Source organism: Corythoichthys intestinalis, chromosome 5 (genome assembly GCF_030265065.1).
Source record: "Corythoichthys intestinalis isolate RoL2023-P3 chromosome 5, ASM3026506v1, whole genome shotgun sequence".
Taxonomy (NCBI): domain Eukaryota; kingdom Metazoa; phylum Chordata; class Actinopteri; order Syngnathiformes; family Syngnathidae; genus Corythoichthys; species Corythoichthys intestinalis.
In genome coordinates, this window is record NC_080399.1 from 53,608,600 (window position 1) to 53,626,194 (window position 17,595).

General features: G+C 37.9%; 1 protein-coding gene across 5 annotated transcripts in view; it reads left to right on the plus strand.

Moving 5' to 3' along the window:
* The window catches only part of kiaa1549la (KIAA1549-like a), a 220,515-nt gene that overhangs the window by 153,868 nt on the left and 49,052 nt on the right, over positions 1 to 17,595 (plus strand). For 4 of the 5 annotated variants that reach the window (XM_057837451.1, XM_057837452.1, XM_057837453.1 and 1 more), the window contains exons 12-13: positions 185 to 220; positions 15,438 to 15,631. In XM_057837451.1, coding sequence (XP_057693434.1) covers positions 185 to 220; positions 15,438 to 15,631 — 230 coding nt within the window. The remainder of the gene's footprint in view (positions 1 to 184; positions 221 to 15,437; positions 15,632 to 17,595) is intronic. The other variant, XM_057837454.1, reaches the window with a different exon arrangement.

Genomic DNA, 17,595 nt, shown 5'->3' on the forward strand with positions numbered 1-17,595 from the left:
ATACGGGTAACTATATTTTTGTTAAAGTGTTTTAATGACAACATAAACGGGTTGCTGCAAAATCGTAGAGTTTGACTTCGTATTTTTGTCATCCCTTTGATCTGACCGTGTCTTTTCAGTTTTACTCTGTCCATAGCTTAATAATCCCTTCCTTACCCTTTCCCTTTGACTCTTTCCTGTTCAGACCTCATATCGACGGGAGGGCAGTTACCACCACCAGGTACTGTCTGAGACGCAGGATTAGGAAGAGAGAATGTTTTGGGCAATTTATTGATGTATCGCTATGTTGTGCTGTTTTTGTTGCTGCTGGGTGAAATCATGCATGTGGCTTCCGCTCCATGAACATATCTTGATCCATCACTCTCAGTGGCCATGATAGATCACCAGGTGTGAAAGAATTTGAGTGGCCATGAGGAAATGTGACCGTGACTGTAAAAGGGGTGTAAAATTGCCAGCCTTTTCCATTAGATTTAAAGTTATGGGGTAAGAGTCAACTGCCTGGGTTAAACACGACTCCAGTAAAAGTTGCCTGATGGGTTTAATCCTGACCGTCAACAGTCATTTTTTAAAAAACGTACATAAACATAAACAGCAGAATAAGAGCCTGATATCTGTGCTTGAAGAATTCCAATAAAATTACTGCAAATTTGTGTCAACAGCATTGACTCATTTGTCTTGTTCCGTCCTTATTTCAAGACTGTTTCTTTATTCTCTCTTGGCTCCAGCTACATTTTATCCCTAGAAGATCCATTTAATTATGCCATACAAATTATGTAGCCCCAAAATAAATTGTAGTCGTAAGATGCAGATAAAAAATGAGCAACATTTCAGATTAAGACATGATCTCTCCCTGTATTTTTATCTCCCTTGTAATTGCAGAGCGTTCCAGAATATTTATGGAATAGTTATTTCTTACTATAATAATTGAAATAATAAAGTGAAGGAGTTTATTTCCTCTAATCCTCTAACTAATGATAATGAAGTGAAATACAGTGGTACCTCTTCATCCAAATTTAATTTGTTCCAAAACCTGGTTTGTAATCCAACATGGTTGTATATCGAGCGGGATTTGAGAATACATTATAATTCGCTTAATTTGTTCCATAGCCCAAAAACCTACACTTAATAAATACTGCAGGTACAATTACAAATGGCAAATACGCATAGTAGGACAAATACATTATAAATACAAATCGTTATAATAATAATAATTATAATATAATAATAATGTTATGAATCTGGTTGTAATGTGGCGGCTGTGTTTTGCATGCTTTTCCTGAACGCACCATGACTGACGAGAGAGTGGGAAGAGTTTTTATGTTGTTGTTGGCATCGGCTACAGCGAAAGGTAACCGTGTTGTCTTGCACAAGTTCTGAAATATATGATTAAAAACCTGACAATGCTGGCGACTTCATTGCCGATGTTACAATAATAATAATATTAATAATGAGAGTCGTCTTCAAAATCGTAGATATATTACGGCCGTATTGTCGAGCCAGTTCACTGATGCGCGCACCATGCTCATATTTTTCTATCATTACTTTCTTAATTTCAATGGTAAGCGTCACCTTTTTTCTTTTTTCACAACCGGCACTAACCTTCTTGGGACCCGTTTTGATTTCCCTCACAAGAAAATTCGCCGTGCGGCCGTCTTGCAAGAAAGCAATGAAATTGGGACTCTGCCATATATCATGGTATTTCGAGCATGTGTCAAGATAAATGACGAGTCAAATTTTATGTCGGCTGTAGAAAGGAACGTATGTCGATGCGATCGTATGTATGGCAAGGTACCACTGTTAAAGGAAATCCAAATAGATTCATTAGACTCAATTTTCATTGATTCGTTTTCGTTTTTTGAGCTACGGCACACTTTTTTCATTAAAAAAAATCTCAAAGAACGCCACCATCACAAAATGTATAAATGAATGTCTGTAAACTATATTAACAATATAAAGTCGTGTATTGAATAGGAATCAAACTTGCGCGACGAAAAACACATTTTGTAGATAGTTTTTTCTCTCAGTGTGACACATGGACCTCTGTATTGGAGATGGTATAACTGCTGCATTACGTTAAAAGTTAATCCCACTATGTTCAGTTCTTCTTAGTCTAGCCAGTCTATCAGTCTAGCCTAAATCCTTACGAAAAATAGCTTTTGTTTATTGCGTCACACCAGAGACTCTGAGAGAGGAAACCTGAATTTTGTCTGAGTCAGCATCTTCACTTTTTAAAAACATTTTCCATCGCTTTCACTGTTGTAGTTTCACTAGCTACCCGCTACAGCTAACTAGCCACCGCTACCGCTAGGCCCTAGTGCCACGCTTAACTCTTCCGTAGCACTGAACAAAGTAATTCGCTACCTATTGACACCTACTCATATAGAAGAGTATTGAATGATTACCGACCACTGGACAGCACAGACATCAGATTTTGCGCATTTGCGGGTACATTTTCCGAAAACATTTTTGCACTAATTAAGTGAAAGCATAGGCGGAGTTTGACTTTTGGGGCCGGGGGGGTTGCACAACATGGTGATGACCCCAAAACACAGTGTCAGCAAAAAAGTTAACTTACAAGAATATTTATAATAATAAGTTGAAAATGAGCGGGGTTTTTTTTGTTTCCTATCATTCTTGAGGGGAATTCCAACTCAGGCTACTTAGACTATACTTTTCGCCAAGCTCGTCATCCATTGAATATGGTACACCCACCGGTGTGGTGCCAATGTAGTTACCTCAGTCAAAACCTGTATCCTCTGGGCGGAGCCACTGCGCTGCACTGATTTGCTTGATTTCCGTGTTTTGGTCATGTAGCTATCTACAAAGTTTTAAAACATGACACATCCATCAAAAAACGTAACATACGTAATGAACGTAAAAAATGCAATGTTTCACTGTTTTACTCGTAGGATGACCTATAACTCTTATTACTGTAATTCAAGTCCTGTATGGAGTTTCTCCAGTTTAATAAGCGGTGATGTCCAAAGGTTATTTTCTGGCCTTCTGGTCGACATAACTCTGTTAGGGTTCGTGGTTGGGAGAGGATCCCAAAGCAGACAACGGGACGACAGGCTGTGAAAACAAAATGTTTTTGTTTATTGCTTGAGCGTTTCTGGCGAGATCCAGACTGACGAGAGGCAGGAAAAGCTCGGGGGGAATCAGGCGTGGATATCCGACAAGGGGCGTGCACAAACAGGTCCTGAGACGAAAGCAAAAACCGTGAGCCGAGAATAGTAGTGAAAAATGTAAGTAAGGCGGGATACAACTGACAGCAGAACTAGACGAGTTGATCTGGCGACGAGGTGAGGCGTCCACTGTCTTTTTCAAGGCTGCTGATGGTGATAGCCTGCACCTGTGGCCGCTCCAACCGTCTGGCATTTAACCTGCAATCAGAAAAATCACGCACGCCTTCCCCAAGTGGGCCAGGTTTCAGGAGGGAGGGGCAGAGGCCCTAACAAACTCATAACTAATGTGTATGTGTGCCCTCCCGCGTCTAGGGGACACAATTTCAGATGGGGCTAACTACATTGGCAAGACACCGGTGGTGGCTCTGTTGTACAATTAGCGTTTTTAGTGGGGCAAATTCAAACTCCGCTCACCATTTTGACGGTGGTCTCTAGTGTCTCATGGTCCACATTTTCAAATATTTGGTTCTTGCTCAGTAGTTTTTGTCGCTTTTGAAAGCTTAAGTTAGAAAAACATTACGTACATCCATCTTCCCTCTTCGGTCCTTGGGTGGTTTTGGCTAAGCAAAGCAAATGACCGTCTAAGGTGCTTATCACATAATCTGTTCAAAAAATAATTTTTACCCATTATAAAAATATCTTTTTCTTTTGTTCATTTCATTCATTGTTGTTTTATTGCTTTACATCTTTTATAGACAATATTTTACCGGAAAGAGCTTAATATTAAAATCTTATACTGTATAGGAAAGTCAATTACATGCAATGACGATTTTTGGCCACGGGGGGTGGGGGGGGGCTGGCCCCCCACCAAAATCTGCTTATGAGTAAAAGTGGGTGATTTTCCACGGCACACCTGACACTACGCCACGGCACAGTGGTCAAAAAACACTGGACTAGAGTACAGTATTCAAAGTCATTGTTTCTTTTGATTGGAACGGTATAGAATCCACCATTCATACCCACATTATTTGAACTGGTTATGACCCTTACCTTTATGCTTGAGTGAAATGACAATGGCATATTTGTGCACACAAGCATACAGTATGTACATCAGTCATGAATGACCAACCTGAATTGAAGGTCAATACGGCGGTCCGTGTGAGATCGGTGTACCTGCACTTACACAATGATTATGCATCACAATTCTGAACTATGAATATAAGTAGGGACAGACAGTACTTTCTGTGAAATGGCTCCTTATAGAGTGGGGAGTTGGAAAAGCTGAGCTTGTTCAGGGGTGGGCAAAATCTATGGACTTCAGGGCCACAACAGGTTCTAAAATTTGTCAGAGAGGACCAGGAACAGATGAATGCCGTGTTTGTGTGAACAAATATTAATGTATCTGTAGAAAAAGTAGCATATATCTTTGCAATATAAACGGTTACACAAAATAGAATAAAATGGAAAAAAAAAACAGACTTGAAAAAAAAAAAAATTCTGAATTGGATATCACCATGGTTTGGCTGACCTTGGCAGTTTAGCAAGCCATGAAACCTCCTGGTCACCGATCCTGAAATAAGTGGGGATGCATCAAGTAGGAAGTGGGTGTGTGCTAGCATAATACGATGACAATGTGATTTCACTTCTCTCATTTCAAATCGAATCATTCGCAGAGAGGGTCTAAATCCAAAGGCGATTATCGGGCAATTAACAAGAAGCATAGATGACAATGTTTACACATGTCGCACACATATGCATCAAATAATGTGGGGGAAAAACTGAGTTCCACATTAGGTTTGGAGAACTTTGGCAGGACCGATTTAAAAGCCCAACGTGGGCCTCGGGCGTTAGTTTTCCACTGAGCTAGATTGTGTTAATCTACAGTAGTTATTAATGGGATGAGTATTAAAACGGACCACACAGATATTATTATTCACAGATCTTGAGCATTTTGGTGTTTGATGCAGCATCTTGTCACACTGGAAGCACATCAGATCACGTGTTAGTGCATGCAGCTTTGTGGTGTGCTTCAGTCATCAACCCCGGAGTGTTGAACTTTAAATCAATATGGCTGCTGGGGGGGTATCTCATCTGCTCTACCTCATCAAGCTGCTGTCTGAGTTAAAATTAGCCTGGAAGAGAAGTGTCTCTTTGATAGTACAAGTAAAGAAAAATGTTTAATGCAGTAAGTAGTGCAGAGTGGTCAGTTGCACAGGCGTTTATATGGAGCCTTTTAGACATGTTTATCTTTCCTCTTGCTTCAAGGGGTGCACAAATATAAGGAGGCAAAGTTAATACCGAAAGATAACCATTATTTATGGTGGAAATTACAAGACCAAATGGCATATCTTTTTCAAGGTAACGACCATTGTTATTTAACTTTGTCTAACTCATTCCAGAAAACAAACAAGAAAAGAAACAAGAAAAGTGAAAACTACTTTTCACTGTTGGGGTTATTTTAAAACAAAAACTATACACTGCTGGCCAAAAGTATTGGCACCCCTGAAATTCTGAAAGTCTCCCAGAAAATGATTCCAATTACAAATGCTTTGGTAGTAATACCTTCATTTATTTTGCTTGAAATGAAAAAATACAAAAGAGAATGGAAAAGAAATCATTATCATTTTACACAAAAGTCCAAAAATGGGCTGGACAAAAATATTGGCACCCTTTGAAAAATCATGTGATGCTTCTCTAATTTGTGTAATTAACAGCACCTGTAACTTACTTGTGGCACATAACAGCTGGTGGCAATAACTAAATCACACTTGCAGCCAGTTAAAATGGACTAAAGTTGACTCAACCTCTGTCCTGTGTCCTTGTGTATACCACATTGAGCATGGAGAAAGGAAAGATGACCTGAGGACTTTAGAAGCAAAATTGCACAGAAGCACGGGCAATCTCAAGGCTACAAGTCCATCTCCAAAGACCTGAATGTTCCTGTGTCTACCGTGCGCAGTGTCATCAATAAGTGTAAAGCACATGGCACTGTGGCTAACCTCCATAGATGTTGACAGAAAAGAAAAATTGATGAGAGTTTTCAACGAAAGATTGTGCGGCTGGTGGATAAAGAACCTCGACTAACATCGAAGCAAGTTCAAGCTGTCCTGCAGTCTGTGGGTACAACAGTGTCAACCCATACTATCCGTCGATGTCTGAATGAAAAGGGACTCTCTGGTAGGATACCCAGTAAGACCCCACTTCTGACCCAGAGACATAAAAAAGCCAGGCTGGAGTTTGCCAAAACATACCTGAGAAAGCCAAAAACGTTTTGGATGAATGTTCTCTGGTCAGATGAGACAGAAGTAAAGCTTTTTGGGAAAAGGCATCAACATAGAGTTTACAGGGGGAAAAAACTAGGCCTTCAAACAAAAGAGCACGGTCCCCACAGTCAAACATGGCAGAGGTTCCCTGATGTTTTGGGGTTGCTTTGCTGCCTCTGGCATTGGACTGCTTGACCGTGTGCATGGCATTATGAAGTCTGAAGACTACCAACAAATTTTGCAGCATAATGTTGGGCCCAGTGTTAGAAAGCTGGGTCTGCCTCACAGGTCATGGTCTTCCAGCAGGACAGTGACCCAAACACACTTCAAAAAGCACTACAAAATGGTTTGAGAAAGCACTGGAGACTTCTAAAGAGGCCAGAAATGAGTCCAGAGAGATCTGAAAATGGCAATTTTGAGAAAGCACCCTTCAAATCTCAGAGACCTGGAGCAGTAGGCCAATGAACAATGGTCTAAAATCCCAGCAGAGCATTGTAAGAAAATCATTGATCATTAAAGCAGCTGTTTTGTCTAAAGGTTGTGCTACCAAGTATTAGAATGAGGGTGCCAATACTTTTGTCCGGCCCATTTTTGGAGTTTTGTGTAAAATGATCATGATTTATTTTATTTCAATTTTTCATTGTCTTATGTGTTTTTTCAAATAAATGAAGATATTACTACCAAAGCATTTGTAAACACGGTCATTTTCTGAGAGAAATTGAGCATTATCTCACAGAATTGCAGGGGTGCCAATACTTTTGGCCAGCAGTGGATATCCTGTTGTTTTTCTTATATGGTCAAAATCTGTTTCCAAACTTTATCTTTAATCACCAAAATGCATCTTCCAGATTGGTGTCATTTGAAGAAGCATGGTCATCATAATCCAGTTTATTGATGTTCAAAAACGTTTTTATCCTGTTCTAAGGGAACCAAATTTAAAGGGTTTATAAACTTTTACCATGTTGTATGTTAATGGCTTTTACATTATTTAGGGGGACAAATTTATCTTCCCGCTTCCCTCCTCCTTTTTTCCTCACTGCTCCTTTTGTCATAAACACACAAAGCTCGACTCCCTCACAACCTGTGAACAGCCGGGGGCCTCAAGCAAATTAATGTTTGCACTCTCCATGCATTTTTCACATAAAAAAGACACAACTGTCATCATACCACACTTAGGATGCTTGAGTGTAAACACACACTCGACCCATAACAGTATATTCTCGGCGTTGTGAGTGCTCTCATCAATGCGTGCGTGTGTCTACATGAGTATGTATCAATTTCCCTGACACTCAGCCACGTGTTTAAAGGTTGGCTTATGGCACAGTGGTGTGTATTACGGATGAATTATTAACAATGCTGTCAGCCTGATGCCCACGCTGCCTAACCTCACATGCTCTCAGGATTTAGTATGCATCATCAAATACATTAGGCAGCCCATTTTAGAGCCGCTCGAAATAGAAAAAGGAAGCAAAAAAAAAAAATCTGGGATTCATCTGCTCTGTTTTGCAATAGAAAAATGATCTGAGCTTCTTTTCCCTTTCTCTACGCTGTAAGTGGAGGGAAATGTAGCAGTGAAAAGAATGTGTCGACGCATTAGGCCTTTCAGGAAAATGCGTGTTCATCTCTTTGTTCTCTTAATGCCCTCACACCTGACTTCCAATGTGATGTGTTAGTAAAGTATTAAAGTAGGTTTTCCCATTATTATCAGGTGGGTAGAGTAGTCAAAACCTTTACTCAAGTACAAGTAAGAAACTATTTGTTGAAAACAATACTCAAATAATGAGTAACATTGTGAGAAACTGCTTAAAATGTCTGATTATTTTTTATTTATTTTTTATAATCGTATACTAGTACAGTGTTACTTCTACTTACGAATGTCTCCACGTAATGAATTTTCAGGTTAAGACACGCACCAACAGGAAAATATTGCCTCTTGTTACAAACAAAATTTCAGCATACAAAAGGCAAAAATACAGTATGTGCTGCTACTTGCAGCACCCAGTTTACTGAACGTAACATACTTATAGATGCTCTGCCATTGGCTATTGCCTAGCATCTTCCTGGCATCCAATTGGAAGATGGACCTCTACTGTATGTGTATGTGTGTGTCCTCTTCATTCGCTCCTTTTGTTCCGACACCTTTATGTGAGTGTATTATTTTATTAGGGCCCTAGCACTAGGCGTGCAAAGGCCCTATTGTTTTGCAAAGGATTATTATGATTTATTATTATTATTATTAGCATTATTATTTATTTATTTATTCATTCTTTTTTTTTTCTCGGCAAATGAAAACGGCCAATTTGGAGGCCTGAACATGCTCAAAAACTCACCAAAGTTTGCACGTACGTGCGGCAAAATGTAAATTTTGATAATTTTGCAACGTTGCAAAAAATGCAACAAAATGGCTCAGTGGCGCCCCCTTGAAATTTTAAAATTGGCTTATAACATTAGGGTTTGTCAGCGTAGAGCAATGAAGTTTGGGGAGTCTATACCTTGTCCAGAACCGCTCCAAAAAATGATTTACACCCATATTCCAAACCCAACAGGAAATCAGGTATTTTGGATTGAATGTGAAATTTTTATCGATTAACAGGGTGCACATTTGAGACTTTGGTGCCCCGGGAGTTAGTTGAATCCTCCTCAAAATTGGTAAGAATGTTCATGAGTCATATGACATCTTAAGTTTTCATTCATGGGCCTGACCTGGGCGGGGTGCCAAAGTCGGCCATTTTTTTTGGCAAAACACAAAACTCAGAAAATGACTAATAACTCCGTGATACAACGTTAAATCTTTTTCATAACTAGCATGTATATGAGGTATCCCAGCATGAACAGGAATGCATTGAAATACTTCCCATTAGGCCTGGCGCCCTCTAGTGGGAACAGGAAATGCCCTTCTTTACGAGACAGGCTCCTCCCCCAGGGGAAAAAAATCTATTGACCTCAAACCTGCATCAGGGGAGCCTTACGACATGTGTTCAGGTGCCTGCTCCAAACCTCCCGTGCTTGGTGAGAGTCTTACCCTGAAGAGTCCAGTAGTGGTCATTTGCATCAACTCTGTAGCGCCAACTAGTGGCAGCAGAATTTGGGGCCTTTACATGCTCGAAAACTCAAAACAATTTCTCATCCCAAAAGAAGTTTAAAGCATGTTAGGTTCTCATTAGATGATTAGAGGGGGGCTGTCTGCCACCACCCCGAGCTGCGTGCCGTTTGAGTTTGCGTGACGTCTGAGTTGCGCCAAAGTGCGAGGGCCCGTTCAGTCCTGCTTGCAGGCCTAGTTCTTATTATTATTTAGTCTTTGTTTTTTACATTATGCACAACTCTCATTTTATTGTTATTGTGCAATAATCTAATTGTAACATGTATTTGTTACTTGTTTTGATGCATTTTTATGCTTTGTAAAAGATTTATGAATTTGGGGGGGCTATGAACGTATTAGGGCATTTACATGGAAAACGAGTCTATAATTATGGAATTTTCAGTTCACAAAACTACTTCCAGAACCAGTTATTTTCGTAAATAGAGGTACTACTGTATCTTTTTTTTTGTTTTTTGTTTTTTTTTTTTAGCAGAACTTCATCGATCTGAGCTGTTATTATTATACTGTACTATATATAGCCTGTTACATGCATTCATCATGCCAAAAAGACACAAAAATCATCAAATTCAGACCAGAACAACATTATAAATCGTTACCCATCCAATGATTTTTAGTGCCGTCTAGGGGAAAAAAACAATGTTACCTCTGAATGGTATAATAGAGTCATGTGTTTATTGTTGCGACATCTCATTGGTGAAACTGGTAGAGCTACTGTCGGCATCTCTGCAAAAATGAAGTCAATATGAAGAATAAATAGGAAACATGTAACGGACCTATTGTAGCCCAAAGAAGCAGAGTAAGAGTAGTGTTTTTCACAAATCTACTCAAATGTAATAAAAAAGAATTGTGTGTTAAAACTACTCTAAGAAGAACATTTTCTCAAACTGTTACTCAAGTAAATGTAACATAGAAAATGTAACGTGTTACAATCCACCTCTGATTATTATATTAGAATTGCATGTCTGCCATGCCATTTGTGAGCTTTCAACGGGGGTACATTCAATTGCCCTTTTCTGTCTTGGAAATAGAAGAATATGTCATTTACACCTTTTCGTTTTGTGAAGTTCTGACCCAGTTTTAAATACATTCTTAACTTGGCATTTGTATTCCAATTGCCAATATGCCTACAGTAAGGGAGAAACTCAAAGGACCACATAGCACCCCAGAGCAAACGGGTGGCTCGATGCCTTGACTCAGTGGCTCTACTGCAAACAGACCTACCTTCATCCTCATTAGTTCATTAGTGTTTTTGCGTATCCATCGCTACCCCAATCCCTAAACCCCAGATTCCCGAATAAACCAGTTATAGAGGATAGATTTTGCCTATAAGCAAGCAAAATATGCTATTCCAAATTTTATCACAAATATTGGGTCTGTTCAGTGACATTTAGTTTCTTTCTCCTTGTCTGTCTTTTCGTCATGCCCAACAGTTTCTAAACTGGAGTACTTTCAGGGAAAGAGTAAAGTGCTCCAAAAAACCACCTGGGAAGTATGCTGAAATGTCACATCCCAGCATAGTTCCTGAGCATGTGTAAATGTGTGCAAGTTGGAACAGATAAGCAGGATTGCAGCACACAATCTGTTTTAACTTATTCAAAAAAAATTCTGAACTTTTTTTTTTTACCCTGTATAAAAAACACCATAAGAATAATACTTTCCACTTGTGGTAATATTTACTTTTGCTTCATCTTTATTCTTGTATCAACTGTATTTCTTGTGAAAGATCAAATGTATAGCATATTCGACAATAAAGTTGACTCGCCTTGTCTTGACTTAAAGCTGCGTTTCAAATCCGATTCAAAAAGAGGTACAGTGGATTTGAGAATTCTAGCCAAAAGGGAGAAATCATCTGCTGAACAATGCTACATCTCTTAATGCCATTCTCATTACTTGCATGGTCAACCAGCCCATGTTTGCAAACAATTACGAGGACATTCCATTGTATTAGCTGGTGCTATTAGCTACATTGCCTATGGCGGAAAACACTCAGGTGACTTGAAGTTCTGCTCTGAGACCCCCATTCTGGCCAAATTTCAAAATTGTCCTAAATGCATGTGTGATACATAATTGGGAAGCTTAAAATCTCAATTTTCTGGGGGAAGAAAAATTCTGAACTAGAGGGCGTTTTAAAAAAACAAAAAATTTTTTGAAACCCATAAACCCTAACCTGATAGCATGAGAGAGCATAATTAAAGACACCATTATTTTAATGAGATATAATCGCATATACTTACCTTGTTTTGATCCAAAAACTTCGTGTAGCATGTCTCACCGAGCGTCAAGACACAGCTGTGAATGGCCACAATGCAGAAAATCGCAGACATCAAGGAGTAGTCGAGATTTTCTTTTTCAAATATTTTGCACCTTTAAACTTTGTTTTTCAAATTTTCTTTGTTTGGGTCGATTATTTATCATTTAACATATCGGGAAAATGCGAAAGTAACAAAAAAATATACATACAATTAACGATAGTTATAAAGTAGATATCCGTGCCCTATTTACAGACACTATTTTTTTCATTGTGACGTAATTTGTTTAAAAGTTTGAAATATGCGAGTGCATAATTTTATAAAGTCTTTTTTTAAAAACGAAATATTAGACATCAATTAATGATTCTAAGCCAAAAATGCTAGACATTTCGAAAAATAAATATAATTACCTTAGTTTTATGGCTGGGTTGAAACAATAGCGGTTGCGCGGTGTCTGTAAACGAGGGTCTCCAGGGTAAAACGGACAGATTGAAAATATTTTGGGGGCTTAATGCGCCATGAAACTGCTATGGCAGCATATAAACATATTGTTCTATCAAACACAACAGTTATTTTGGCTTAAAATATGGCAGTTTATTTTAAAAGAGGGGTGCAAGAGGAGAAACTGCTTTTTCATCCTTGTCTGTCTTTTCCGCCAAATATACATTTACCTGAAATACTCATTTTACAGGACACTGAACCACTGAATGATTGTGATCTTTCTTCTGCTTTGCCCATTACAACACTCATCAGGCTGTGATTAGCATTTAGGATGATAAACTCGTGTTGTTCACTATTAGTGTTACAGTGGTATGAAAAAGGTTGGGCACCCCTGATTTTCAGTGAAATATATATGGCTTGCTCGGTTTGCACATTCCTGTTGCACAATACTCAGTTTCCAGATTTTTGATTCACATTGTGTTAATGTGTTCGTATTTAATATTTATTTTACTTTTATTACTTCATTTTTTAAAATTCTTAACACTTGAATGCAATGACATTTTGTTCTGTGTTCACTTGTGCATACCAGAATGACAAATTAAGTTATGTCTGTCTGTCAACATAGTTTATAGACATTACAGAAAGTGTGTAATATATATATATTTTTAAATTTGAAATAAGACAGGTGTATGAATTTGGGTGCCCTTGTTGTGTCTTGATTTGAATCCCTTTAGCACTAGTTATTGGAAGACAACTTTTTTTGTAAGCTCGCTGACCAGTGACCTACATACACAGGTAAAGACAATACCATATTTTTCGGACTATAAGTCGCACCCGAGTATAAGTCACACCAGCCATAAAATGCCCAATGAAGAGGAAAAAAACATAGATAATTCGCACCGGAGTATAAATCGCATTTTTGGGGGAAATTTACCAGATAAAATCCAAAACATAGAACAGATATGTCATCTCGAAAAGCAATTTAATATAAAAATTAGGGCTGTCAAAACCATCGCGTTAACGGGCGTTAATTTTTAAAAATTAATCACGTTAAAATATTTGACGCAATTAACGCATGCACTGAATGAGCCGTCCTCGCATTGCCTCATAACAGATTTCAATGAGGCCGTTTATTGACATTAACAGTGAAGAGAATGCCAGCGGCCGCTTGGGGGCAGCACAGCGCCGTTCCATACTAATGTTATTCCTTCTAATAGTGGGAGAATTAGTAGTTGTGAGACGTTTATGCTGTTGCTTTGTGCTCCACACATATTTCGGTAAGTTTGCTTTGTTTTAGTGGCAATTATGTGTCTCTTGTTGTATTTTGGGTAAGATATGCTCAGAGATAGATCTGTTATAAAGGCAAGTGGACACTGGCGTTCTTTGGGCTGCGCCGTTTATTGGCATACGCTTCTGCAACTCCTTCACAACAAACAGAAGTATCATTTAGTGGAAGCACAACAAAAATAATATTGCTATCTCTCAAAAAAAAAATAATGTTCACAAAAAGAAAAACACTTCAGTCTGTAGTAATGAGGCGCTATTCTCACACAGCTAAACAACAATGCAAAGTGAACTGGCATTACTCAGAGTTTGGTCACTCAATTCTTATTATTGTTATTTTTATTCTTCTTCTTATTATATTAACTCTACTTTTGATTGAAAATTGTACAAATTTGATTAAAACGAAAATATGAAGAGGGGTTTTAATATAAAATTACTATAACTTGTAACTATAACATTTATCTTTTATGAACTACAAGTCTTACTATCCATGGATCACTTAAACAGAAAGAATGTTAATAATGCCATTTGTGGATTTATTGTTATAATAAACAAGTACAGCACTTATGTACAGTATGTTGTATGTATATATCCGTCTTGTGTCTTATCTTTCCATTCCAACAATAATTTACAGAAAAATATGGCATACTTTAGAGATGGTTTGAATTGCGATTAATTACGATTAATTAATTTTTAAGCTGTAATTAACTTGATTAAAAATTTTAATCGTTTGACACCCCTAATAAAAATACAATAGAGAAAAACATGTTGAATAAGTGTACAGTATGATAATGTTACATGATGCATGAACAGCGAAAAGTGAAAATACTGTCCTCACCAGGACGCTACGGCTCGGTCCTGGCTATACAGCGAGCTAAACTCCCAAATGACGATGCTGGACGTGTGTATAATTTGCAGAGTTTATTTTGGTCGTCGTTATGACACCATCATTTGAAGAGTAAAACCAAAAATAGAAATATACTAATCAATTTCCTCCTCGATACCAAACAGGTTCGCGTCATCGTAAATAAATGATAATTAGCTGCTATTACAGCAATGACACAAACTATTAGCATGCGTTCGCTAGCATTAGCACATCGTTCAAACAACCACACAACTGGCTCTCAGTGTCCGATCGCGGGTGGAAAACACACAACAAAAACGGAAAAGATGATACACACAGCCGTTGCCTCTGTAGAGATATTTTACAAGCATAAACAATGAACGTAGGTTCGCAGCCGTGTTTCTCTCTCTCACTCTCTCGCCCACTCGCTCAGACGCTGCGTAACTGTCCGTCTTCTTCTGGCGTGTGAACGCTCTTCTTCGCATAAACAAGTGCGAGTGCGCCCCCACTTGGGCGTGAAAGTGCCACAAACTAAAAGCATGCATTTAAATATAAAAAAGTCAATAATACAATTGAACACACATTGCCAGAGGCAGAACGCGAATGTGGCCATAGCTATTAAGAGTTATTCAGATAACTATAGCATAGAGAACATCCTAACAAGTTTACCAAACCATCAGAGCCACTCCAAAACACCAAAATAACATGTGAAATGATATCATAATGTGTTAATAATTTCACACATAAGTTGCTCCTGAGTATAAGTCGCACCCCCAGCCAAACTATGAAAAAAAAAACCAAAAAAAACCTGCGACTTATAGTTCGAAAAATACGGTAATCAGAAAGGGTACAGCTAGTCCTTGAGTGACGAACGAGTTGTGTTCCTAAGCTGGTGACTTTGCCCGAATTTCCCCTTAAGTTTGATTTAATCGTTAAAGTCAAATTTTATGTCGAAATATATAGTGTCAAAACTTTTTCATACCACTGTATATTTTGTAGAGAATGTTATTTTCATTGTCTTTTTTTGTGCTTTAATTCCTTGGGGGGGAGAAAGGGGGCAGATTGTCATGCCATTACTCAAATAAATCATTTGATAAATTGTTTTACCCCTGTTTCTTTCTGTTTTGTTAGCCTGTTCAGGGCTTTGACTATGCCAAGAAACACATGGGCCGAACCGGTGAAGAGACCGTCTCTTTAAACAAGGACACTTTAGTTCTTGGACTGCCAGTAAGAGATGCCCCGCTGTCAATGTCATTGGATAAGAAGGTATACCCGGATGGGACTGCCAACAAGAGGCCACCATCTGCTGACATACACAAAGGAGGGTAAGATAACAACTGTCCTATGATACGCATGCTGTTCTCGACTCAATGTGCTGTGTCGCAACAGCTGCTATTGTGATTGTCACCAAACAACACAGTTAAAAAGTCTTTCAGCAGAAGCAGGCATTAGTGTTTGTTAGGACTGAGAAAATCCTAGAGTATGATCAGCGGAATCAAGGAGTTAGATGTGATTTAGTGATGAGTCCAATGTTGACAGAAGACTGTTTGTAAATACTTTGAAAGCAGAACACATGCATTTACTGGATTTCGATGTCCCCAGATCATTAGCTTATCAGAAGTGATAACTGTAACACAACGGCGTAGGTTTGGCCTCAATATTGGTAGGGAAGATATAACAGGATAAGCTGCATGTACACTTTTGGCTGGGGACGGGACATTAATAAGACCAAACAGATAGAGTGAACGTGTGCTACATTTCTCACCAATAAGAACCTAATTAATTGAGATGCTAAATGATAAATGCAAAATAAATCTGTTTTGACTTGTACTAACTTCCACACTGCAAATTTTACAGAATAATGTCTTAACCTGATCATTTTGTCTTAAATCTAGTCGAATATTTTTTTTTTCATCTTGTTTTGAGTTTTAAAGGCTACTTAACAGATAAATGCATCAGATTCTTCCACTTACTTTTAGTAAATATTACCATTTGTATTTTTTATTTGTATTTGTATTTGTACCATTTATATTAGGCCCATACATCAAAAGGTCGGTCATTTTTCACCTAAATCGAGAAAAAAATGCTTTCAAATAATGTTTTGAACACTATCTATTCTTGAATTAAGAACTTTTCTGACAGACAAGTTTTTTTAAGATTAAATATACAAACTTTTTGTTTCAAATATATCTTTAAATTTCAGCTAGCAATTTACATTTTAAGAAATCTGAGTAAAATTTACTTATAATTTCACTTATTTCTAGTAGAGTTACACTGAAAACAAGGGAATTTAAGTTTTTCTTTTTTTTTTTTTCACTTTTAAGGAGGTGGGTTTTTGTAGTGCATATGTATTGGTTCAGGTGATACTCCATTCAATTGTACCCTTTGTTTTCAAAAACTACTAAACAAACTTTTTGAAAACTTCTAGAATAAATGTCTGGATTTTATTAGCAAATTTAAATTGCATTATTTGAACACAAATTACATTATCATACACAAGAAATGCAAACTTGTTAATCATCTCTTAAGTATCCAGGAATGCAAAAAAATACGGTATACATTTTTCTTATGACCACTCAAAATTGTCTTTCCAAAAAAATTAAATATAACAAAAAAGTTCTTAGTCATGGAATAACAAAAATAAATAAAAATGGAGCCTTCCTTCAGGATTAAAATAAATAAAAAGGAGCCTTCCTTCAGGATTAACACTACTGTTTTTGTCCACAAGCACAGCCAAACTCAACAAAAAATTAAAGCTCCTTTGTGCTGCTGTAAGACCACATAAGTAAAATAAAAATGAAAACTGGGGAGAAGGGTGTAAACCTTGGTTCACTACGTGCCTTACAGCTGAGCAGAGTTTACTATTTTTCTCACAGCTTAATTATTGTTAACATAGTGGAAAGCACATAAAGGAAGACACTTCTACTGTACCTAAGCAGCTTCCTACTCAGGTTAGCAAGTTCACACAGTTTATCGTAATGGTAATGCCAATTCTATTACTTCCATTACTTACGGTGCGTAGTGGCCGAAAATAACATCTAATATCCCTCCTGCTCGAAGCGGGCGGAGGAGGGCATGTCGACATGCAACGTAATTTTGAACTGTGAGAGTGTGCGTGTCTCATCAGCCAATCAAATGTGAGTTTGAGGGAAAAAACTAGAGCAGCACATTCCGCAAGTGAAAAAGGGGTAAATGTAAGTCTGAACATAATGAAAATAACTCATTTAATAATGGTAGGATCAATTCTATTGTTACAACATATAGGAAGACTTAGTGACCTAGTGTATAT